Here is a 26,189-nt window from a genome sequence, read left to right on the forward strand (position 1 = left end):
TGTATTTTAGATATTTTCTTTGTATTTTCTCGTATGTTTTCACCCCTAGCATAAAATCATGTGCACGTCCAGCTTGGTTTTATACCAAACAAAAACTAGAAAATGCAAAAAAAAAACATTTTCCCACTAAACAAATAGATCTAGTCTAAATAGCCTTACAAATGAAAAATAAAATGATATTTCAAAAATGGGTTTTCTCAACAACTGCAGAAGTAAAAGTTGTATCATCATCCCAAGCAAGCCTTAAAGAGAAGCAACAATCGAAATAATAGTTTGGGTAAACTACACTATTAGTCACATTCTATTAACCATTTCATATTTTGATCATTATACTAGGCAAAATCATCAATTATGTTCTATTTAATGACGAGTGACCGAAATTTAACGTCATGTATGATTTTGAAACAAAAAATAGTTAGATTACCAAATGGAATAAAAATGATAATTGACATACCGCGTATAGTTTTCCCTTAATTTTATTTAGATGATGTAGCCTCAACTCATTTTCATTGTTGCTTTCTAGAATCTATAAAAAATAATTGCATTCCAGATCAAAAGAGATTTCACGTACCTTAATCTTTCAGTTGGAAAACCAAAATCTTAGTGGAGTTTGACTTCACAAATTTCAGTCACTGTTTAGGGTATTAATTTCAAAACTGACGGGGACTTCAAAAGCAATTAAACCATCAATTTCGAGACCAAACATTTATTTCTTTTAAATTGCTAGGACTTAATAAGTAATTGAACCACACGCTACATGGAATTTGACCTAAAATAAAAGTTTAGTAGACTTTGACTATTTCACCAGCCATTTCAGTCAAACTTGAGATTTAAGATGTCAATGAAATAGACATATTCGAGGATGATTTGAGCATAGTAAAGCTATATAATACATTGAAAATTCCAGAAATATTCAGATACAAAGGAGTAGCATATTTTGACAAAAATATTAATAATGCCCCTATCTGTGAAATGTTTAAATACCATTCATTTCATCATTGACGAAATATATATGGTCAATGGGGGCAGAAGCCACAACAATATTTTACATATTTTCAAGCACAGGTACAACATGAACCAGAACCACCTCAGGATTCAACAATAGCAGCCTGTAAATCTCCTCCTATGTAAATAAGCCTTGCCATTTCCCAGGCAAGTAGGTCAATAATGTTTTCTCTCCCACTTGCTCTCGCGTCGACCATCCCTCTCTCGCCTCTCTAATGCCTTCCTGGACTTGATCCCTCTGGATCCGTGCCTTTGGGATGACCCGAAACCACCAGGCTGCCCTCCATCAAATGAAGATGCCAACTCTAGGTCACCGACGCTGGCTGCGTCTCCCGAGTCCTTGCTTCCGTCGAAAATTTCTTCATAACCGCTGCCACAATCATCTGCGCGGTCACGTGACTGTAAAATAGTGGGGGCCTGGCCAGAAAATGATCGTGATCCAGACAGGACAACTGTTGGCATTGCAGCCATTGATGTGGTTTCGGATTGTAGACTGCTACTAGTTCGTGTGCTTCCTTCATTACTCGATCTTCCATTTTCCCTCTCTCGGTACCTATCTCGTGGCCTACTGTAGATGCAAACGTTAGGTAACCGACGATGCATTAGCAATGTCGCAAGTAGCATGCAGTGTTAATAATGCTGTATTAAAGCACATGTTAACATTGTTAAAAGAAAAAAATAAAAGCTAATGGTTAATAAGCATCATAATCACAGAAATCATATCAAGCACACGCATAAACATAAAACCCCTTATTCTTAAATTAGCATAGAAATACTAGCTGCGAACTTTTTTTTTAAAATCCGATATGAAATGCTTAAAACATCTCATATTTTTTTTTTTCTAGTTTTTCCATATATATGGAGGATCTTTGAAATGTCAAATCCCATGTCCGGATATGTATTGAACATGGGTTCTTTAAGAAAAAGAAGAATCCAAGTAATGTAGGTCTCATCTGCAATTCAAAGAAGACAAAATCAAGCAGGCTGCACCTAGAAAGACGTGTCCTACTTTAATCGAGCGAACAATTATGATGTTACAGATAAAGTTTGCCAAATTCTTCAAGCCATATAACCGTAGCTTATGAATAGCAAATAATGTGCAAGTATTTTCGAAAGCAAATTAGTAAGTTACTTTGCAAGAAAGTAATGCTGTATGAATGAAGACTTGGCCTGCAGGGGGGAAAAGTCCAGAATTTATGATCAGTTTGTAAAGGATGAAAATAGCCATACCTACTATGAGATGAAGGCAAGTCACGTCTTGAAGATCTTAGTCCAGATTCGGCCTGCTCCAATTCTCGTTGAAGTTCTCTCTGCATTTGACAAGCCAAAAGACAAATTGATTCTCCAGTACTTCCAGTTTAAGTCGCATGGTAATCCGAATCATGCATATGTAGAAAAGAATAGGAAGAACGAAAGGTAGATAATCCATCACATTGTGTGAACATGTGATATGCAAAGGCATCCATTGAACATGACAGTGGTTCTTTGAAATTTAACAGAAAGAAAACAGAGGAAAGCTGTATTTAAGAGATAATAAAGCCATTTTGAGCAGAACACTAATAAGTTGCAAGGCACAAAACAGATATACTCAATAAAGTTCCTATAAAGCCGAATTATAATAAATCGTGCCATGCCTGTGTTTGCCTCTCCTTTTCCATATCCAGATTGTGTCGTAGTTCCCTTGTTTTAGCACGTTCAAGTTCTAGCAAACGCTGTCTTTCAATCTCTTTTTCAGCTTCAGCTGTTCTTTCCCTGGCATACAAATGACAAAGTTGTTAGCAACTGTTGTAGACATGTTTACTCTAAAATTATATCATTTCAACATCTGGAAAGAGCTACACAAGCAAAACCTATCAAGTTCTTGCAAAAGCTCAGCTTCTCGCAAAGTTGCCTCTTCCAGATACTTTTTACGAGCATGTCTCAATCGAAGTTTCTGTTGCCTGCGAGCTACTATATCTTCTTGAATTTTGTTCTTTTCTCTGACAGAATCAGATCAAAATTAAGATTATAAAAATACAAAATGTCTTCCAACTTAAGTGAGCAAAGTCATTGAGCAGTGCATGTGAAATGAAGTTTGAATTTGTAAAGTCGAGAAAAGAAATAAAATGAATCTAGATTAGCAGGTGAAAATGAAGCAAAAAAATCACCATCTTTTATTGTATTTTCGTTTTGTGAACATAGAGCTTTCAAAGTAGAAGAGGTACTTACAAGGAATGAATGCACTCCTTGATCTGTTGAAGCCGGTTTTCATCTTTCACAGGAGCTGGGAGAAAAAGATAAAATTGCGTGATAAATAACAGCATCAGGGGGCTATATTATAATTATGTTACTTGTAAAAGGGGAGAAAGGAATGACGAAGGACATATTAAGAAAAGAAATATTACTGGCAAGACGTGGAAGCTGGTTGCCCTTAGAAGCTTCCAATGATTCTTGCAGTGCAGGTTCTTTTTGAATAATCTCCAATTCCATTTCAGCCTCCTCTAGTTCCTGTAGCATATGAAATTAAATAATGGTATCTGGAAATGAGAAGGGTGGGAAAGAGCAAAATGGTTATCCAGCTTACCATAGTCTCTTCGTCCATTTTCTTTTCGAATATATCAAAGTATGACTTAACAGAAGTTAGATTAGCAAGGACCTGTCATAAATAAATGATAATAGTTATAGATAAGGTTATGACGAGGAAAAAGGATAAGGAAGCAACAATTTATTTTCTACATAATTGGAATATCTTTTCTCCACCCTCCCCCCCTTTCCCCTTACAGTGAAAGCCTTCAATCTCGAAAAAATCATCAGGATCATAATCACGGTTACCTGAAGAATTGACTCTCGGGTGCTTCCAAATTCAGGGTCAAGTTGTTTTGCGCAACTTGAGGAGAGCACTTCTTTCAGGACCTTCACAGATAGAGTAGGCCAGTTTATTATTATAACAAATGTTACAAGTGAATAAGCATATATTTTGTGGGCCAATATATAAAGATTTCATTTAGAAAAACATACATATATTGGTACAAGTATTAGCATATAAAAAAAAATATTTTTCTTGCTAGCAGCCAAGTACCATATCATGTCCTATATCTCTTTGCAATTGTACTAAAACATACCTCTTTATCGTCATCTCCATTTCTCAATCTACACAAGACCCGGCATGCCTGCTTTTCAAGATCTGGAAGCCTGTATTCTGTAGAAGGGACACCAGTAAGAAAATGATTATGATGAACTTAAAATTTTCTTTTCGTTTAAGCTAAATTTATACAAACAAAATGACTTGAGTACATACCAGCTTTGGAAAAGCCTAAAGTCTCAATATTTTCCCAAACTTTTTGAGGGATCAAAGAAATATCTTCAGCTGGAGAGTATAGACAAGCACTAATAATAAGTGCCAATGAAAGTTTAAGTAATTGTCCCTCACAAATAGGATAAACGAGCCTGCCTAAGCCATATAAAAGACTATCCGCTGCTGCAAGGAAGGATTGCAACTGGGGCCTATCAACAAATGGAATAAAATCCACAAGAAGTGCCATTGCACAAGCCCTCAAGGATAATGATGCATTCGATGACACCAGAACAGCTACCTGACCCCATGTACTAGAGACCAAAAGTGACAGTATCTTTTCAGGAATATGATGAATTGAACCTGGCAAAACTAACCGATTGTAAAAGTTTGAAGACTGCAGCATTTTCCCACCATATAAATCTTGTCCTATCAATCTACCCAAGTGCTGAAGCGCTGTGAACTGTTGCTCAGGTTCAGGGTGACCCAACATTGTAACATAGAGATTAACTAGAGGAGGAATATCACTTTCATGAAGATTATGGATGCCTCTTAAGGATAATATTGGCAACCATTTATCAGTTTGCAAACGCCAAGAGATTTTTGGTGCCTTGCAACAGAAGTCTTTTAACGCAATACAAATAGGATTGATAACATCATCAAGTGGAAAACTAAGGGGCACGCCAAGAAGGCAATCAAGCATCACAGCCGCAACTTGCCAGCAAGCATTTTCTTGGAGCATCAAAATCATTCCAGCAAGACCTTCAAGACCTGTTTTCCACTGAGCTGGCAACCTGTCAACTACTTTAGAAGGCAAAGGATTTTCATTGTTATCCCCTTCAGCATTATGAATTGTCGGAGCAATTGAAGACAAGCATCTGGAGTATATAAAACACTGTGCCAATGTAATAGTTAACTTCTTTGCAAGCTGAAGATGAAGAGACCAACATTTCTCAATAGTTGGATAAAGCTTAGGAACAAGACCCTCTAAGTCTTTTGTGAACTCCTTTATTTCCTCTCCAGATAGATGGTACTCTTTTTCATTCAAGACAACAGCATCAGTGTTGTTACTTTCCAGCTTCTCTGAAGTTTCATTTGGAGTGGAACAAGGTAATACATCATTAAGAAACCATGAGAAAGATTCTGAGCCACTTTCGCTAAGAGTCCTGGAGTCTGAGTCAGGCAACTGAAGAGGAATAAAATTAGATACCTTTAAATTTTGAAGTAAGAAAACTTTGCAGCTTCCCATGATACTGTTAAAAGCACAGAGGTAGTCATAAAAAGTAGTAGTTGGCTCAAAAGCAGTAAAATCAGCCCACAATGTTAATGATTGCAATATTTCTCTTCTACGTTGGAAGGATAAGTCTGGAAATACAGAAGCCAGTATGAAAATTGTCAGTGCCCTGCTGAATACTTTTGCAACAGAACTGTCATCATTCTCATTTCTTTGTCTGATGTTACTAAAAAGCTCATCAAAGCATAAAGACTCGAAATTGTGACAAGAATCACCAACCAATAGTTGCTCCTCATCCGACACCCTATGCAACGAATAGGTGATAATTGGCTTTAACAGATGTAATACAGAATCAAGGAAAGACACATCACAATACGAGGCTTTACAAAGGGATATCAGAACTTGCACCACTCTTGGTATCTCAGGCACCAGAGCTTCCATGTGCTCCACAGCAACGGCTTCTAGTATGTAGAGAATTATTGCTTTGGCATTCTTCGCAACATAGCCCTTCAAATGATGAGAACTCTGTGAAGTAGCTTGGTCCTCTTGAAAAAATGGCCATGAACACAAATCAGAAAACCAGCACAAAATATCAGGCACAACAGCAGTAGGTAGTGATTTAAGCTGCAACCCAACGGCTTCCAAAATGATTTCCCCAAATGCTTCAAATTGCTTTTTCATATTTGGAAAGAATTTACAGAGATCAGGGTATATGGCATGGAAAGATTGATCTCCATGCTGCCCATCAGTAACCTCAAAGCCATTAGAGGTTGGAGAAACTTGTTTACCACCACATTGTTCAATCTTTCGATCTTCATAATTAGGATAAACACATTTATCTACAACTGCAAGCTCATCTGCGAATATATTGAGTAAATATGCCAGTTCTGACATGTCTGAAGTTAGGAAAAGGCGCTCCTTTATGAATTGTTTTGCATTTCGAGATACTGCCATCCAGCCAAGGAAGCGAACAAGAGGGGAAGTAGAATGAGAAAATGTGGATATTTTCTGCATCCAGGCTGAAGGAGGAATCAAATTCCCTTGGCGGAAACCATTATTGATATTGACAGAAAAATCTGATGCAACACCGGCACCACTTGAAGCAATTACCAATCTTTGCAGCAGTATCCAGCGACGTTGCATTCCACGTACCTTTTCAGGATTCTGTTGGCACTTGCCTTCTTTGAGCTGACAATACAAGGATGTTAACATCCCATTAAGGTAGTTACCTGATTTCAATATAATATCAATCACCTCATAAGGGGTACAGTATAGCTTAGTGGCCGAGTGCAACAGAAACACAAGACAATGTAAGAGAATTTCAAGCAAAGAATGTTGTTCTCCCTGCAACCTCTTAATCAAGAAATTGCACAATAAGGCTTGATTTTGTCTAACCAAGGTGACAGCATCCATTGCCTGTATATCAAAGGGATACATTTCAATGAGCTGCTCATCAGATTCTGCAGAGTAACTTCGACAATCATCTCCATCAGACAACTTCAGATGATATTTCCTGTCTAATTCAGCAGCTTCAAGCAGTATCTTAAGGACAACCTTGTCTCTATTCTTTTCAAGATGAGCTATTGTTTGCAAATTATTTTTATTCTTAGTACAAACCCTTCTAAGCTCTGAAATTTCAAAAACTTTTGGAATTTTAACCCGACTAAGGCTCATCTGATTCATGATATTGGAACTGGCTTTAAGAGAGATCACAAAGGAAGGATTGACATAGCATTCTGCAGCCAAGAGCAAAGCATCTATAGCGGCATCATGGCTTTCAGTGGAAACCTCATGCTGTGAGTGTAAATCCAAAGCCAACCGCTCAAATTCAGATACCTTAAGCTCACAGTCCCTGAAGTTCATGAGCTGAAAATAGTCTGCTTGCAAATTGTAATATTCTGCAGTGAAACCAGAATCTAAAACTAAACTGTTTAGAAATTGATTAGAATATTCTTTCTCAATGTCTTTCTGTTCTGAGTTTAACTCTGATTGGTTTAATTCAAGGATGTTTTCTTTAGGACCACTACTAACATTAGTCAGATTGATACTCCGAAGTTCTGAAGGAGCAAAAAGAAGACTAGCATCTTCTAAAACATCCATCTTGCTGACTGTATCAGGCACTTCTGTCTTGCCATCAGAGTCAAAATGTTGGACACATGAAACATTCGAGGATTCATACTCAACATCTTTAGAAATGGGAGATTTGCACATGTCAATATCTGGAGGTAATTGTATGCGGGGCTCCAATATTGAGAGGAGGACACTGCATTGACAATTGAAAATACCCATCACTATGTAAATAGTCAAACTAACATACATCCTGAATTCAGCTATATCTTGGTTGAAAGACATACAGAGAAGTTATTCAATTTTCAAGGAAATATAGGAAAAATCATGTTTTCCAAGCAGGCAATGATCTGAACATTTCCACAAATTCGCAATTGCTAATACTATAAAAGATGCAAATTATCAATCTCTAGTATATATCATAGGTCATTTTTCCAAATTATTTCCTGATGCAACGCTAATAAGTTACAGAAGTTCAAACATCAAGATAACCTTTCCCGCCAAAATACTATAAGAACAAATAATTGTATACCAATAAAATGACAGTATGAGATACCTTGGGGGCACTGATTGACACCTCCATTCAGATTCCAAAGAAGGAAGAACAGCTGGTTTCCGAGTCGCTGAATGGATGATGTTGAGGGCAATATGACAAGCTTGCTCTTGCTTCTCCGGAAAGGCAAATATGTTGCAAAAGGCGATTTTGCTTGTTGAAGTATATATATAGCAGGATCAAGAAAAGGCTCTAGCATTTCCACAAGAAAGAGAATTTCGTGCTTCACTTTCTGAAATATGAATAATAACACAGTTAACATGAGTTATGACAATAAAATCAATTATTCTGTGCTTTACTTCCTGAAAACGCTCCACCATTTCCACTACAGAATATTGTATTAAATGGTAAACCAGAATGAATCAATTATTTTCTCCTAGAAGTTAAACCAGACTGAATCAATTATTTTCTCCTAGAAGTATTATTCAATGGTGGTAAGTCTGTTCCTTGCATATAGAAATTGGGCAGTTTCCACAAATAAAATAACATATACACATATGAACAGAAAGAAAAGGATGATCTAATACCTTATATTTCCCTAGTATATCATCCATGTGACCAGAAAGACCTAGCAGTATGTACTTAAGTGCAGCACGAGCATGGGCGCAAGCATGAGCTGATGAGTTACGGGCTCCCTGGCAAGAGATTTGAAAGAGAAATAAAACAACTGCATTACATAAGAGAAATGAACAAAACGATTTCTGCAAGAAAAAATTCATTGCGTGGTACATGCAGAAAAAGAAACATATGGCTGAGTCAAACTACTTAACACTCCCCTTTATCAATAGGCCCGGTCATAACTAAAACTAATGAACCACCACTTTGATTACGTGAACAGAACAATAAACAAGAAACAAATACCATAAAATTCCAGGTAACACTACGTTAAGCATAGATTGAAGACCAAATGATCAAACGGTTGGAGATGCCTGTCTTTGAAATAAGGCCTCTCATATAAATCGCAATTAGCAAGATTTCTGGGCATCTTATATTCATGAGTATTCTCCCTGAGATGCAATTATGATGCATGCCTTAGCTATGGGTTATCTTATTTTGTGGCATGAAGGGTTTGCTGTTTGCCCAAAGGGACAAGTAAACTGATTGACCATAATACGTAAAAAAATAAAAATAAAAAAAATAGAAATCCAATTAATTCATATTTTGGTTGAGGATGAGTTTTATTGTTCAATATTTGGCCATCAAATTGGGCCACTGGTCTTATGGGAATGCACCAGTTGCAAGCATCACATATCCCCAACCAAAATACGCATATAAACAACTTAATATGTTAAACTTAGCATACCACAACCCAGATATTGCTTGATGCCATAATTTTTTAGCATTTAAGCCGGATGAACCAATCTGCATTCTGAGCTCAAAAAAAATTTGAAGCAAAAATACTACTAACATACTGAGGAGTGAAATGTGTTTTCCTCAAAATAAATTGTTTCAAAACTACTATGTATTGGATATCTTCAAAATTTTTAAACACAAAGATCTTTATGAATTTTACATTTGATTTAATTCTCAAGCAAAGGAATGACATGTGTAAGTACACCAGCAATTTACTGCATAACATGCATAGTTATAAACTGTAAAGACCTTTCATATAATTCTACTTGGCCTAAATTTTATTCTCATACAAACACCTGCATAGAAATCTCATTACCTATATTTGAATTCCATTTTTCACTTCTTTTTTCAAATATTAGTAATAATACCTGGATTATGCCCAGAAGGTCCTCAATGAGTTCTACAGTTAAATCAACCTGCAACCATTAAGTTCCAAAACATAGAGAAAAATAAATTTTTATCTAAAGAACAGTATAAACTGACATGGCAATCAGTGATGCATCACCAACCATAGTTTATACTAGGAAGAAATGCTTCAGACCAACCTTTGCAATGACCTGAGGTATCCAAGGGGCTAGCACGCCACAACATAGATCAATAAGAATACATGCAGCCATAGCCTGTAGAAGAAGTTGAGGTCAAACAGATTTTTTTTAGTACAAAAATATTATGAAACCTAAGTTTTGAGATACAGGGAGGTTTTTACTTGCATAGGGAGAAAACAAAATCAAAGGGGCATAACTCCTACAAGATATTATAAATAGATCACATTTTGATCAGTATCACATGCATAGTTGGTTCCCGAGTCAACATATTTACCACAAAAATTGTGCTTGGCATGTGAAATTCTAACTTGAAAGGTAAGCTGTCAGGATTTCTTTCTTATGGTTACATATATTGTTACACAATATTTGTAGTGCATTCAACCCATTTCTATATCACACGAGTTAGTGCAAGTTTTGTATGTCAAGGAAAGAGAAAGATCATGATAATGTGAATACTTCAGTCAAGATAAAGAAAAAATATGAGCTATAGAAGCTAATAGCTGCTACTGGGATAATTAAATGAACATAAATTTATATACATGAGATGGTGAGTATGAAGATAAGTAGCCGGCACAGGCTTGAAGAAGTGGATTGTACAATGAAGAAGATGCTGTCACAACAATCTGCAATCAGAAAGCACGGAAATAGAAACCATCATCAACACGCTATTTTCATTTTTCTTTTTGGCTTCCAAAAACAGATTTAAATAAAGAGCAACAGCAACCTGTGAGAGAGCTTGTTGAATAAAAGGCTGTTTCCACTGAGAAAAAGTATCATCAACATAATCAGAATGACTGCTTACAACAGGACGAAGTGCTGCAATACCGCAAAGGATCAATGCCAAACAGAGAGGGAAAAAAGCAAATACATTCAATATAACAGGTTCATGAAATTCAATCCAAGATGGTCATTACCATCTTAAAAATGTTTGATGACATATTTTTGCTGCAAATAGAAGTAATTACCAATTTTTATGAAGATGCAATATTGGCTCATTAGCCAAATTCATCATCTAACTAAAGTTATGACCTTCATAAAAGCTGATATGGATTTAGTCAGTCTACCTGGAAGCAATGCTTGTACGAGTGGTAACGCAGACCAAAAGTCAGAAGTACTGTCTGCTAATTTGCTGCAGAGCTGAGGCTGTAATTCATACAAAGTGAAAATATATATTCATAGATCCAGATGAGAAAAATTAACATAGCAAGTAAAATAATCCTTAAAAAATATCATATCCTGAAACTGTAATTGACCTGTGATGCACAAGCATAGAGAACATGTAAAATCCCTTCTTCCACAGCTCCCACATCCAAGACATTAAGAATTCTAGTGTCCCAGTGATCATCCATCAACCGGAATTCTTCCCCAAATAATTTTGAGTAATCATACATGTGAAGAGGATTATGTAACTCTGATTTTGATGACTCATCCAAAACTGGTGTAACTTCAGTCAAAGGGTTTGATTCTTCTGCTGCTGTAACAGGTTCTATAAGCTTCTGAAGCATTCTACAAGCCTGAAGACATAAGTACCTTTAATTAAGCATATCATTATTGAGCTGAAACATCGTTAACAAGTTAAAAGGCAAGTGGGTGCATTACCATTCTGCAAACAGTTCCTAGATTATCATCTTTATATGCTTTTCTCAACAGCAAAAAAATTGCATCTGGACGAAACACGACAGAACTGGAAGTTGATAACACAATAGATGATGTATTACGAGATCTCCTTGGCTTCCCATGCAAAGAAGGAAAAGATACATTAGTTTTCTGTTACTCATATCTATGAGAATAGAGAAATGTATGCATTATTGCATTATTTTTTATTTATTTTTTGATAAAAGAGGGAGGTCTCATTAAAAACCCCCTTCATAACCACCGAAATACTGATGTATTTCAATGGACATTGGAAGGAGGAAAAGTGTACCTCAGAATTTTATTCCATAATAAAAATCTCCAAATTACACAGACCCAAGTAATTTTAGAGAACAAGCCTAAAACAGTAGCACTATTCCCAAAAAAAACCAGAAAGACAATACAATCAATGCCCAATCCCTAACTTTGCTAGCTCGTCAGCCTCACAAACTCACATCTCAAAACATGCTTCATAATAACATTCCAGTCAGCTACCATAGACACTATCTCCTTAACCAACGACTCAAACATAGGGGAACATCTTTAACTTGGATAACGCTAGATATAGAAGTTGTAAGGCTGATAAATTAAGAATTATACATAGAAATATCAGAATCATGCACAAGTACCTCCAGAAAATATAATTTAAGGAAATGAGATATATCAAAAGTTCAAAACTTAAAATGAGCTGATATGAAATATAACAACAATTCTGTTACAGATGCATTCGTGGACTGCACCTCCGAGCGACGTCCGCAAGATTTGCTTGCAATATAAGTTTAAAGGCGTCAATTTTTATTTTGTTAAAATCAGTTTATTATTATTATTAGAAGTTTGTTATTATTTGAAAATCCTATTTATTAGTAATTTATATTCTAAGAAGCCTTTCCTTAATAGGATTGCTTGCTTAGTAAGACTTTTATTCAAACAAGGAATGTAACCTCTATTTAAAGAGGCTCATTAGCATCAATAAAATATGTCAGATTTTATTTAAAATTTTTAAGGTCTAAGATTTTCTCTAAACGAGTCTAAGGTCTAAAATTCCCATCGACGAGTTCCGTTTGTTAATCATAGGTCATAGTTGTGGAAGAAGTAAAAATCATGGAAAGAACCCAGTGAAACATCGCTCGGTGACTCGATCCATTAGTCGGGACCATAACAAATTCACAATCTCAAAATAGTAGGACTTTATTATATGGCTCCCCTCAAACCAATTTAAAGCTATATGAATTCTTTAAGCTAATTATTAAAAATAAATAAACATCAACTCACTTACAGTAATTGGTCTACACACAACCCGCCATACTAAATTCATTTGGCTTGTTTTAATCATTCCTTTATCACATTGGATCCTTAGGGCTATGATGCATGTCATCAAACCATATATGTTAAAACTCTTATATCATCAGAAATTGGAGCCATCCTTGGTTTTAAAAGGCGCAAGGCGCATCGATGCACAAGGCAAAGGTGCACGACTTTCGTAGAAGGCATGCGCCTTTCATAGGTGAGGCACACTTTTTTTACTAAATATTTTATAAATCAATTTTGGAACATATCCACACCTATTATCCACTGATTCACTCCTGAAACACTTAATCTCCTCCCCACACTATGTTGCTTCACCATTGCTAATTTCCAAAACACTTTAGCACAAAGTTAGGGTTACACTATAATAATTAATGATTGTATGTTGAAGTATGAAGAATTTCATGTATAAAATAATGTTAGTGGTGTATTTTGATTTCTGAATTAAATTAATTATTTTATAATATGTGAATATAATAATTAATTATAATTATAACCTTATAGTAAAATTCTGAAATCTCTTATTATTTTATTTAAAAATGTTATACAATTTTTTATTTAGTTAATATTTTATATTGAATTAATAATGATTTATTTTTAAAGTTGATATAAGAATATGAGTATATTAATAAAAATTTAGATGAAAATATTAATTATGTAAATAAATTTTATTAATATTATAATTATATAATATTCTAATTATAAAAATTAATTATAACTATAAAAATTATTATTGAATAAATATAAAAGTAGTTATATATTTCTTATTTACCTATATATTAAATGCTTTTTTTCTATAAAGAAGGGTGAGGGGCATAGGCGGCAGTATAATGTTTATTATATTAATTTATTATATTAGATCTTATCTTTACTCTATAAAGAAAGAACAGAAAATGTGAGGGGCATAACAGCGGCTGAAGCAGTGCGCTTGGCGCCTCCCCCGAAAAGCTTTAAAAGCGAGTGCCTTGGAAGTCTTCCTGTATCTCGTTTTGCCTCTAACTTTAGAGGCGTTTTTTTATGCGCCCATAAGCGCTTTGCACTTTAGGCTCGTTTTTTAAAACTAAGGAGCCACCTTCACCCATTTGCTGATAAACCCTTAATATATATTATTTTCTAACAATCCAGCAATCAGCACCATATAGCAGCACTCAAGAAGCACTACAAAAAATTTGCAACGCAGGTTGGAAGGTAAATTCACACTTCTAGTCATTATTCTCCATTTCAAAAAGCCATATATAATCCCATGTGTTGTCTCTTCCAAGCTCTCTTGCCATTTAAAATTTGTATATTTCTTTTAAGAAAAATAGAAACCAGAACCCTTAAGGAAATATATAGAAACTGTTTTAGAAGTATAAAGAATATCTAAGTCATTCCATCAAACAAATAAAAATGAAAATTAACGCAACTTCCATGAGAGATAATCATGCTTAGTGAATCAAAGGCAAACCACTGCAATGAAAAAGAAAGATGATGTACAACAATTGAAAATGAGATACCTCAAAATTAGAGGAAATAGTCAATGATGACAATGACTGAGTATTTCTAGGAACTTCAGAATCAGCAATGATGCATGTAGATCTGGCAGTATCTCTGCAGCATAATTAGACCATGGAGCATAAACTTAAATAAAAAAGTCACCAGATAGTCTAAACCATAGTAAAAAAATTTATTGAAGAAGCTTCCAATTTACAAGCAAAAAAGGCTGTATAAATCTACCTTTCATTCACTATGTTAAGTATTGGATAAAAAGGACCAGCAAGCATTGCCAGAAAACGTAAATTGGAATCAGCACCATCTAAAAAACCGGCGAAGTCTGCCTGCAAAACAACAAATATGCTCAGAATGAAAAAGCAATGGCAGAGGACTTACCAGAAAACCAACACGAACAAAAAGAAAGAAAGGATAGATACAGATCAAATAAGAAGAAAATGTACCTCAAGATGGGGAAGGAACACATGTAACCGATTCGTCATGTCTTGAAGCAACTACAAACTAATGAGCATCAGAAGCAGTGAAGAAAGAAACATGACAATCAAGGCAGCAAACTGAGGAGCATTACAGGCAATAGTTTTAAGATGCTCACCTGAAGATACATATCATGAGCATCTTGTTTGTTTGACATGATGTACGGTAATAGGTGATTAACAACTGGTTGAAATTCTGGCTCAAGACCAGTCACTGATATCCCAATCAACTACAGGGTAAGATATAATAAGATTTAAATGATAAGTACTTTTACATTTATCAAAATCATCAATTAAAAAATGTAGACTGCGAAGGAAAATAGAAGAAATTAGTATTTCTGTGACCACCAAACAGTACTTGTACAGGAACTTATTATTCAAATAAGAATGTCATTTTTGCTCATTTTCACAATTTCTCTCTTGCTACAATGCCAGGCCGCATAATTTTAAGAATTTATTACTGGAGCCTTGGTCCTCTAAAGATATATATCCAGGTTCTCTAAGCCAAATGATCCATTTGTGAGAATGACATGTTCTTTTAGTAGGATCACACTCGTTACCCGACAAAGGGTATGTTCAATTTTCTTAGGTTTCATGATAGGAGGATCTTGGCCCAGTACATATGTCCTAATATGTGCTGGATCACAGGCGTCGTACTTCGGATACACCAATTTCTACAACTCATGTTCATAGGATCCAACAGAAAGATTAGAATGGAAAAATGGTTTTGTTGTGTAACTAATAATTTATCAGGCCATTGCTAACCATGAAACAGTTAGGGAACACACCCATTAATTTTCCTTTTCCCCTTGAAAGGAAAGACCACAAAATTATTGATGTTCAACGTAGTAATTGAAATAACTATATAGCTGTTACCTGAATAAAAAAAATTGCGATTGGGTTTCCTCGTAAACAAGATATTCGTACATATCGGCATGGAGTGTAGTTCATAGGATACATCATATCACGGCGAGGTGCTTCACAGCGTGGTCGAACTTTTACAAATGTCTCAGGCTGTAAAGAAAACCCGGCAATACAATAAAACTATTAGACATAAATTGCAGTTTAGAATCACCGATCCCAAGAAAAATAATACATGGTAATAGATATAACAAATAAAGGTGCAAGAATGCAAGTCATTTCTATGCATAATTAGACTATTCCGGGTAAAACAAGATGACACTTGAAGGACTAGCACCAAGAACCTTTAAAATTAGGATTAGTTTTACTGATGAACAGAAATCTATGCAAGATGCTTAGCGTAAAACTAAAACTTAGCATATCCAAACATCACACAGCAATAAGTAAAGATACCAGTTGGCAAAATCTATAGACATTTAGAATTACCTTCACATTTTGCTGAATAAAAAATGTTGTAAACAGATAAAAAAAAATAAAGTGGATCTTCAGATAAATTTTCAACTTAATAATCAAATTAGACCAAAGGAAGTCAAAAATAAATGACAATTAATTGAGGACCTAACCTTATAGCGTAAGCCAACAGCTATCTCCCATTCAAGCACGGATTTGTTATAGATCCGAATATGTGACAATAGGCAAGGTTCCTGTGAGGAAATAAAGAGGAAAAAAATCTTTCAGGCATTACTAGAAAATCTGAACAATATATGCTAATAAAAACCAGAGGCAAACAAGAATCTATCAAGAAACTCAATTGGAAAAAAGTTTACACACAGTAGTAATTGGTAAATATCTCATCTTCATCACGTAAATGGAGTTCAGAACTCCAATTTGGAGGAAACAAAGAGAAACAAAAGCATAAATGAGCTTATATGAAATTATCACAGTTCAGATCCTAGAAGGATACACGCAATTATATTCATGGTGCCCTAATTTCACAATTTTATCAAAAACAGAAATCTACATAATATTTGGTAGAACTTCTAGCTTGCTCCTTCAATCATTCCTCCGGTTAAAAAACTGATGTTCAAAACGCACACGTTTGTTAAACTAACAGGCTTCATATTTATATTCAAAACAAGGGGAAATTATGTAAAAAATCATTCAATTGCCAAAATAAAACAATAAACAGACATAGCCCCTCCCCCCAAAAATATCAAACCTTAACAAAATAGGACAAATAACCAAAATTAAGTAAAAGAACCCAAAAAATGAACGTAAATGGATAGGAAAACAAAAACCCAGAGATGTTTTCCACATGTTAATACAAAAAAGGAAATAAAAAAGATATATCATGTTACTTACATCAAGCTCAAGCAAGATCCATTCCTTAGTATTGGTAGCAGTGGACCAATGAGTCCTGAGGTCGGTGTCGAGTAAGTGAGAGGCTTTCTGAGAAGGCGACTCTCGAGATGTTGCTTTCACTTTGTAACTCAATGGCTTCACCCTCGGCTCCAATTCTATCTCCATTTTTTCTTTCAAATCTCTTCCTAAGCTCCCAAAAGCACCCTTTTTTCCCTCTTCTTCCCTATTAGAGCTTCCTGTGTTTTCAATTTGAGAAAGGTGCCTGTTTTTCCTCTAGACACACAGAAATCATCTCCTCAGCTTAATTGGACAAACGACAGAGATGAGTTTTTTATGGGAGAAACGATACATTTGGGAATTGGGACCTATTCGATTTCTTCAGTCAAATTTGCCTCTTGAACTTTTTGGTCATTTTGGGCTTAATAATTCATGTATATAGTTCTCTAAGCTTTATGATCTCTACGGCTTTATCTATGTTTTAGTTTTGGGCTTAGCATTTGAAATTTGGTATTTAGGTTTGGCGGATTGACCTTTATGATTTCGGCTTTTCATAATATAACTTTGAGCTTTATGTATGGTTTTTTGTATTTGCTGCCTTTGTTCCATTAGTTCGGTATACAGTTAAAATTAGTCCTCAGTATTTATTAAAAAGGTTATTTTGGTTATTTTGATCTTAATATTTTATTTTAGGATAAAAAATCTCTAAATTTTGATTAAATGATCATTTTGACCCTTATTTTTTTATAACATTTTGACCCTCGATATTTCATTTTACGGTAAAACGACCTCTATATTAAAGCGTTAATTGTTTGTTAACAAACAATTTCCATCCACAAATAGATATTTTTACTTCAAAATGAAATATTAGAGACCAAAATAATCATTTTAATAAATATTGGAGGCTGATTTTGGTATCATGTACATTAGTTTTAAGTAATTTTTAGCTGTAAATATATTAGAGATTCATAATCTTCAAAATATAAAATTTAACTAGCTTTTTTTACGAGGTTAACAATATATATGGTCTATTTTTGACCTTTTTTCTTTTCGTGGTGTAATCACCCTTTCCGATTATTATTATTATTACTATTATTATTATTATTATTATTAATAATAAGTAAAAATAGCCCAAAAAAATATTATTATTATTATTATTAGACAAAAAATTTACAAAGCCCACCAAGCCCATTACATTTTGAAACCCTAATGTTCTCCCTTTTTGTACCAGTCGTCGGATAGCCTCCCCTAGCCGAGCCATGCCGCAGCTGATAGCACTCCCACACTTCGAGCCGCGCCGCCGATCATTGAGCCGAACCTCTCTCCATTACCGTTTTCGGCCAAGAAACAAGAAAAAAGTTTTAGGATCTGTTTGTTTGCTGTAAAATGAATTACATAATTGGTTTTCCTCGAAATTTCATGTTTGTTTCATGTAATTCATTTTTCGAAAAATATTTTTTCGTATTTGTTTTACGTAATTTGTTTTCTGGAAAATATTTTTCAGTGTTTGGTTGGAGGAAAATTGGTTGGTTAATGTAATTCATTTTTCTGGTCAACATAATTTTCTTTGTGTTTTCTAAAAAATGACTTACGGTCTGATTTTCCGTAAGTCATTTTCCGAACTTTTCACTTCAAATAATAAATACTCAAAATAATTTTATTTTATGAATTTAATATTAATAATATTTTAATATCATTTCATCAAAATATAATTATTAAAATATTTAAAATATATTTATTAATATTTATAATAATAATATTATACTTTTAATATTATAATAAAATAATAAATATATTATAATAATATAAGATATTATATTTTTATTTTAATAAATATATAATAAAAATTTTTATATATTTAATAATGAAATATATTTATATATTTATTTAATCTAATAATATTTTAATAACGATATTTAAAATACTAATTAATATTTTTAAAATATAACATAACACTATTACTTTAATAAATAATTAATATAATTTATAATATTTTTATTTCACTAAAATACCAATATTAATATTTTTATTACAATTATAAAAATAATATTAATAATATAAATTATTTTAATATTTTAATAATAATATTAAGTTTTATGATAAATAATATTATTTATTGTATTTAATATTTGTAATAAATAATTTTTAAAAAACTCATCAACTAGTGGAAAAAAAAAGTTTAAATAACATCTTCCAAACATCATAAAACGTTTTCTAGATGTTTTTCAGAAAAAAGTAATTCATTTTATGGAAAATATTTTCCTGAAAACGTTTTCCAGAAATGTAATTTATTTTCCAGAATTCAAATTCCAGTAATTCATTTTCCTGTAATTCAAATTTCAGTAATTCATTTTTCAGAAAACCAATTGCAACCAAACAAACAGACCCTTAGATTTATTTTTCTATTCTGGTAACAAGATTGGGTTCTTTAAAACCCCAAACAATGTAAAAACAAAAGGAGGAAACGAATGAAAGCAATAGAACCATTCCTCAAAAAGTATTGGATTTTCAAAAACGAAAACACAACAGTCTTTTTTTCAATTTTCATAATTCGAAAAAATAAAGTAAAAAAACAGGATCTAGTCATTTACCTGAGTCGAACATAGCCTCTTCGGAACTAGGTCTTTGTCGGAGTCGTTGCTGTCCGGGAAGGTGCACATGTCGTTTGCCTTGATTTTAGGTCTTGGTTAGCTTTGGTTTGCCCGACCACCGTTGATGGTGGTGGGAGCACTAGTTCATGGTCGATCTACAGCATAGAGCATGGTCTTTGGGTGTTAGGAGGCTAGGTTAAGGTTTAAAGGAAGAAAGTTAGGCGTTTCGGAGGGTTGGTTGTCGATTTGCCTCTTTGAGCTTTTTAGTGGATGTCGGAGAGCAGAGTGGCCGGTGGAAGTTTGGTCCTTTGAGGACCCTCGGTCGGGCAAGGGAGAAGAGAGGGAAATGAGAGTGAAATAGTACAAAGAGAGGAGGTGCCTAAAGGCTTAAGGAGAGTTTAGGTTAGGGTTAATTTATAATTAGGTATTTATAGGAGTTTATGGTTTAATTCGTAATAGTTCCTCATAGTTTGTAGCATTTTTACATATTAGTCACCCAATCCCATGAGTTGTTTTATTTTGAAAATTTTGAGGTCCTCACTCATCTATTTTTCATCTTAGTCTCTATTAGTAGCTTAGGATGATAAGTCTAGGGTAAAAGCACGGACAAGTCCCCTAGCTTTAGACTTATTTTTATAGAATGGTCATTGCTTTCGTGTTTTTCATATGTTTTGATTTTGATGCTTTAATTTTCATGCTTCTCATTTTAATCATTTGTTGCTTGTTTAATATAAATATGTTCGATTTGATCTTATGGTGACCCGATCTGGAGTATGACATGCATTATTATGATCCGGACCCTTTTATTATTTTATTTACTGACTTTTCTAAATCCTAACAACTAACCACTAACTTTTATTTTTTTTGTATTCGAATCATCATATGACCTCACAGTGATACGTTTCGAGATACGATCCACATTATTACGGTCACAGTTACAATGTTAACATTACTAACCCCTAACTCCTAACTTTTACTTTATTTTATTTCTAACACTACTAATATATCACCCCCAACCCTTACCCTACCCGGATACGAGTCCGAGGTGTCACATTGACTTTTCAAAACATTTACTTGTACGAAATAGTGAATAATTTTAAACTTTTACTAAACACGACTGAATAATTTACATAAATTATCTCAAAACAGTTTATAAAACTTATTAGTGCATAAGCAGTTTAAAGCTTTAGTTACATGCCGACACAATCAGTATTACAAAATACATACCATTCAATTATTTTCTGATCTGATCTTTGGAAAGGAGAAACTAACCTGTCTTGCATAACTTTTATCATTCTTCCTCTTCTCAGAACCTACGTGTGAATTAATCACACGCTAAGTCATTGACTTAGTGAGGCATATAAAGCATATAATAGAAACTATAGAACATTTCATATAACAAAATGCATATATGCACATACGCCATAATTATCAACATCAACATCATTATCATGATCTCTATCATTATCCTTAACCCATTTAAAACATTTCATATTATACTTAACATTTGTAACATATCATATAATACATTTCACCAAGTAATATGCACATTATTGCATATAAATCATGTAATATACTTCATATAACAAAGCATATACATCACATACATTGTATTTATGTTATCTCTTTAATAGCCCATGTATTAGCCCATGTATACTTTTGATAACTTTTGTAGGACCATATACAATACTGATATCTTTTATAATCTCATGTATTAGCCCATGTACAGTATTGAGAACTCAAGGTATGTGAGTACACTGAGGTTGTGCACATATGCTGTCACCACAGCTCGTATAAATTCCCACTAAGGCATATAAAATTATCCCGAAGGATCTCGTATATGTCCTGAAGGACCTATCATCCCGAAGGATGTCATCTATGTCCCGAAGGACATATGTAACCCTCGACTCTTGGCATGTCAACTATACCACTAGCTCTCATATCACATAACATGAGCATTATCATTTATAACAGTTCACATCACTTGTATCATTCTTGTATGATCTCATATATCCCTTTTCATATAACCCATATCACATAGGTTCATATCATATCACATATATCACATGTACATGTAATCATGTAGATTGTATCATATAGCTTATATCATTTCTCATGTGTTTATATAAACATGTATGTCATATCTTGCTCATATATGAATGTATTCATATATATTAGATCCACATATCTCATATTTTATTCTCATATGCTCACATCAATCATGTCACATAAAATAACATGTCAAACATATCACACAACTGATATCATATTCTCATATATTCATGTAGTTCAGTATCACATATCGCACATACATGTAATCATGTAAATCATGTCACATATAATAACATATGAGACATATACACACTTTCATGTACTCATGCACACATAAGCATCATATCAATCACATGCTTGTACTTATGGAATCATGCATTCCAATATGGAAATTAGACTTATAAAAAATCCTACCCAATGATGTATAAAACATCCATATATAATGTTATGCATGCATCACAAATCAAATAACATTTTAGGAGTCACTTCTTACCATAGTAACTCCGTCACTTGCTCATCGCAAGACAATGTTTTTTCAATAATACAAATTAAATTGCACTCACCTTGACACTTTATATATCTAAAAGATGTTCCTTACTGTAATCCACAATAACCCTTTTATACTTGACTTGTCTTAGTCACAAATCAATCATGATCTATACAAATCACAATTTCATAACGATATATATGTTACTATTGTACTAACATAAACACATCCCCAAAATAAAATCCATAATATACTTGAAGCTCATTTTATATCAAAATACTTAACACTTAATAATTCCTTTTAATATTGGCACCAACTTTTCCAATTTACACAAAATGGACATTCACCATTTTATCACTTAAATTTTAAATACAAAAAATTCCATAAATTTCAGTAATGGAATTATTACCAACCAATTACTTTTACAAAGGTACAATTACCTTTAAGCACTCCAACTATGTAAATGTTATACTTAAATCACCAATCTTTTCAAACTTCCAAAATGGTCATATTTCACATCAAAACGCTCATTTTAATCCCAAAACAGCAATTTTCAGCATATTACATAAACTATTAGACAACTATACAACCATTCACAACTTTTCTAAAATTACCAAATTAGTCCCCCATCTTTTCAAAAATTATAGAATGGTCCCCTAATTTTTCTAAGGCCTGTTGAATACTTCCTACATCATTTCCAGAGCTTATATAACTTTTCCATAATTTTTCTCACTCAAATACATCATGATCGAATATTTTATCCTTTAAAACTATGTTTTCATGATTCCGCTCGATTTTGATTCAATTCAAGCATGAAATCAACTTTCAATCAACCTTTTAACATATACACAATCAAATCCCTAATCAAATCCCATCAGAACACAAAGTTCTACAATTTCCTCTTTTGGCCGAATTTTACATAATTTCTAGGAAGATTTAACATGTTTTAACCATAAATCAAGCCTGAAAATGAATCTATAACCTCTAAATCATCAAGATTTATCATCAATTTCATAAATCCATTTATGAACATAAACCCTTAGATTTGGGATCTTTGAAATCTAGCAAGATTAGAAAGAAATATTGGTACCAAATGATAGCGTTTTTCGCGTAGATCACTTTTCTATTTCATGGCATAACTCAAATTCCAAAGAAATTGACTCAAAAATTGAAAAAAATGTTTTCTTACCTTGGAAGAACTCAAGTGAAGCTGCTAGAAAAGATGAAGAAATTCATCATTCTTTATAAATAATGAATTAAAAATTCATTAAATGTCAAATTACCACTTTACCCTTAAAATCAAAATATCCATACTAATTTACCCTTGATAAACTTGATATTTACATTAATACCAAGTTACAACAACCTTATTATATTTCAATAGTCAAAGATGGACAAAATATTTTCCCACTTTACCATTTTGCCCTTGCAATTTCCAAAAATTACAATTCAGTAACTTTAATCCAACTGTTCAAATTAAACATGTAATTAAATCATTAAATATTATTTTCCAACATTTTAAAAATGTGAAAATAATATTTTTATTTTCTTATTTTCGTGACCAATTTGTAACTTTTTAAAATTAAATTTTGGTCCCTAAACATTTCAATGTTTATTCTTTAATCACCAAACTTTAGCAAATTTATAATTTGGTCACTAAATAAATCCATTTATGGAATAAAATTCTTTTTGCGAAAAATAACATTTATGTCTTTAAACTTTTCCCAATTTTCTACTTTGATCATCAAACTTTCAAAATTTGTATTTTGGTCACTAGTCCACTTTTTGGGATGTTACAAATCTCTCACCCTAAAGAAAATTCGTCCTCGAATTTTCACTGCACAAAGAGATGTGAAAATGTATACTCATATCTTATTTGCATTTTCCTGTTATATTAGAGATCCACATCTTTTAAAGATCTCATAAGGTCCAATGAATGTAGGTCTTAGTTTCCCTTTTCGCTTAAAACGAAAAATCTTTTTCCAAGGTGAAACTTTCAGGAATACTTTACCTCTGACTTGAAATTTAATTTCTTTTCTTTTAAGATCAACATACGACTTTTGTCTATCGTATGCCACTTTGAGATTATGTTGAATCTCCCAAACTTTTTCTTTTACATCTTGAATCAAATCCGGACCAACAATACTCCAATCTTTGAGTTCATACCAATTCAACATACTTTTCCGTAGAAAAATCAGCTTGAACAGGAATGAAATGTGTTGACTTGGTTAATCGATCAATTATGACTCAAATCGAATCTCTTTTATTCGGAGTTAGAGGTAACCCCGTCACAAAGTCCATCGTCACATTCTCTCTTTTCCACTGTAGAATAGAGATTGGCTGCAACAATCCTGAATGAACTTGATGTTTAGCTTTAACTTGCTGACACGTGAAACATCTAGCAACAAACTCATTAATGTTTTTTTTCATAACCAGCCACCAAAATGACTCTTTACATCCTGATACATTTTGTTCCCACTTGGATGTATAGTCAATAGACTATAATAGACTATACCGCATTACTATGAACTCGTAGTGTCCATACTGTTTCCTGAAATCTATTCATTGAATTATCAACATCTTCCTCTTTAATCTTTAACTGGTGATATCCCATTCGAATATCAATTTTAGAGAAAATTGTTGCTCCTTTTAAGCTGATCTAACAAGCCATCAATCCTGAAAATAGGATATTTATTCTTGATAGTTACTTTGTTTAACTGTCGATAATCTATGCATAATCGCATAGATCCATCTTTCTTTTTCACAAACAACACCGATGCACCCTAAGATAAAATACTCGATCTAAAGAATCCTCAATCTAGTAGTTCTTGCAATGGGTTCTTTATTATCTCAACTCAATCGCAACCATTCGATACGAACCCATAGATACATGATCAATTCCTTGATAACCATAAATATTAAATTTCACCTCTCAATATGGAGGTAACCCAAATAATAAATCTAAAAAGATATATGAAAATTCCCGAGTTTTGGAAATATCATATGATCTTACTTCAAATACTTGAGTATCTATCACCTTAGCTAGAAAATCTATACATCCTTTTTACATCATCTTAATCATAACCATTGTTGATATCACGTTAGTGATGATTTCACTTTTTCATCAATCATTAAAAATTTTAATTTCTCTACATCTTTCTAAATTAATCGCTTCTTGCGACCATTAACCCAACTTGAATGAAGAGATAACCAACTTATGATTAAAATGATCTAAAACTTATTAATGATAATCTCATAAGATTCACCGGTAACATAAACTCCTGAATCTTTATCGAACATTTACTATTTTCCGACTAACACTTGTATCATGACCCATGGGTCTTCCACAATAATAACACTTTTTATCAAGTTGAATTGAATATCTCTACTTTAGAATTCCTTATTTCTTCCTATGGTAATCTGTACAACTTTTTTAGATCCATAGGAATTATTCTCGAACAGTTGAAACATTTCCATATCAAATGAAACTCTAAATATCCACATTGTTCAATAAGAAGAATTGACAATTTGTAGCAATAACTTCATAGCAGTTAATGCTAAAATCACACTAGTAATCAAATTTACTCTTTTCCTTATCATTATGAACTTGACACTTTTCAAGTTCTTGAGATTCCATCTCAATCTAAATAATAATTCATTGCAGCATGGAATGGTATACAATCCATTTTTGTAAATTTACCTTCAAAAGGTAACTCTATCAAGTTTTATGGACTTGATATATATTCTTAATCCAACTCATAATCATTTGATTCATTAATAACTCAGCTACAAATATGCTTAACTTATTTAGCTTACATTCATACCCATACAAGGTATAATTCCCTTGTTTCAAGCTCATAAATTGTAGCTTCATTTGTCTTATAAACTGGTCATCAATGTACTTATTCTT

At 33.3% G+C, this 26,189-nt stretch overlaps 2 protein-coding genes across 2 annotated transcripts; both read right to left on the minus strand.

The window, feature by feature from the left end:
• Positions 1-941: 941 nt before the first annotated feature.
• LOC120133694 lies at positions 942-11,024 on the minus strand. Its single transcript, XM_039150225.1, has 18 exons — positions 10,994-11,024; positions 10,753-10,844; positions 10,568-10,651; positions 10,029-10,103; positions 9,852-9,899; positions 8,658-8,765; positions 8,430-8,455; positions 8,134-8,283; positions 4,283-7,773; positions 4,107-4,183; positions 3,817-3,897; positions 3,569-3,640; positions 3,390-3,492; positions 3,214-3,268; positions 2,856-2,984; positions 2,640-2,757; positions 2,236-2,315; positions 942-1,573 (listed from the first exon to the last, which is right to left on the minus strand). The coding sequence occupies exons 1-18, from the start codon at positions 11,022-11,024 to the stop codon at positions 1,162-1,164; spliced, it is 5,232 nt and encodes a 1,743-aa protein (XP_039006156.1). The 3' UTR covers positions 942-1,161.
• Positions 10,755-20,112, minus strand: LOC120133711. The gene is made up of 12 exons (XM_039150235.1): positions 19,741-20,112; positions 17,153-17,425; positions 16,414-16,494; positions 15,806-15,943; positions 15,049-15,159; positions 14,900-14,950; positions 14,682-14,782; positions 14,462-14,555; positions 11,628-11,759; positions 11,293-11,542; positions 11,093-11,171; positions 10,755-10,844 (listed from the first exon to the last, which is right to left on the minus strand). The coding sequence occupies exons 1-11, from the start codon at positions 19,807-19,809 to the stop codon at positions 11,134-11,136; spliced, it is 1,338 nt and encodes a 445-aa protein (XP_039006166.1). The 5' UTR covers positions 19,810-20,112; the 3' UTR covers positions 10,755-10,844; positions 11,093-11,133.
• Positions 20,113-26,189: the final 6,077 nt, after the last annotated feature.

The sequence above is a fragment of the Hibiscus syriacus genome, unplaced genomic scaffold, assembly GCF_006381635.1.
Source record: "Hibiscus syriacus cultivar Baekdansim isolate YM2019G1 unplaced genomic scaffold, ASM638163v2 tig00110584_pilon, whole genome shotgun sequence".
NCBI lineage: Eukaryota > Viridiplantae > Streptophyta > Magnoliopsida > Malvales > Malvaceae > Hibiscus > Hibiscus syriacus.

Bases quoted from the DNA above. Each gene is read 5' to 3' on its own strand.
- LOC120133711 (XM_039150235.1), bottom strand. From the start codon at position 19,809: ATGTGCACCTTCCCGGACAGCAACGACTCCGACAAAGACCTAGTTCCG. The intron at 16,495-17,152 runs GTAAGTAACATG...ATTTCCTCACAG, and splicing joins GGATCTTGCTTGAGCTTGAT to GAACCTTGCCTATTGTCACA. The intron at 11,543-11,627 runs GTAATGCACCCA...TTATGTCTTCAG, and splicing joins TAGGAACTGTTTGCAGAATG to GCTTGTAGAATGCTTCAGAA.
- LOC120133694 (XM_039150225.1), bottom strand. From the start codon at position 11,024: ATGAGCCAATATTGCATCTTCATAAAAATTG. The intron at 10,104-10,567 runs GTATATAAATTT...CTTCTTCTACAG, and splicing joins CTTCATACTCACCATCTCAT to GCTATGGCTGCATGTATTCT. The intron at 3,641-3,816 runs GTAACCGTGATT...TATTTATGACAG, and splicing joins CCCGAGAGTCAATTCTTCAG to GTCCTTGCTAATCTAACTTC.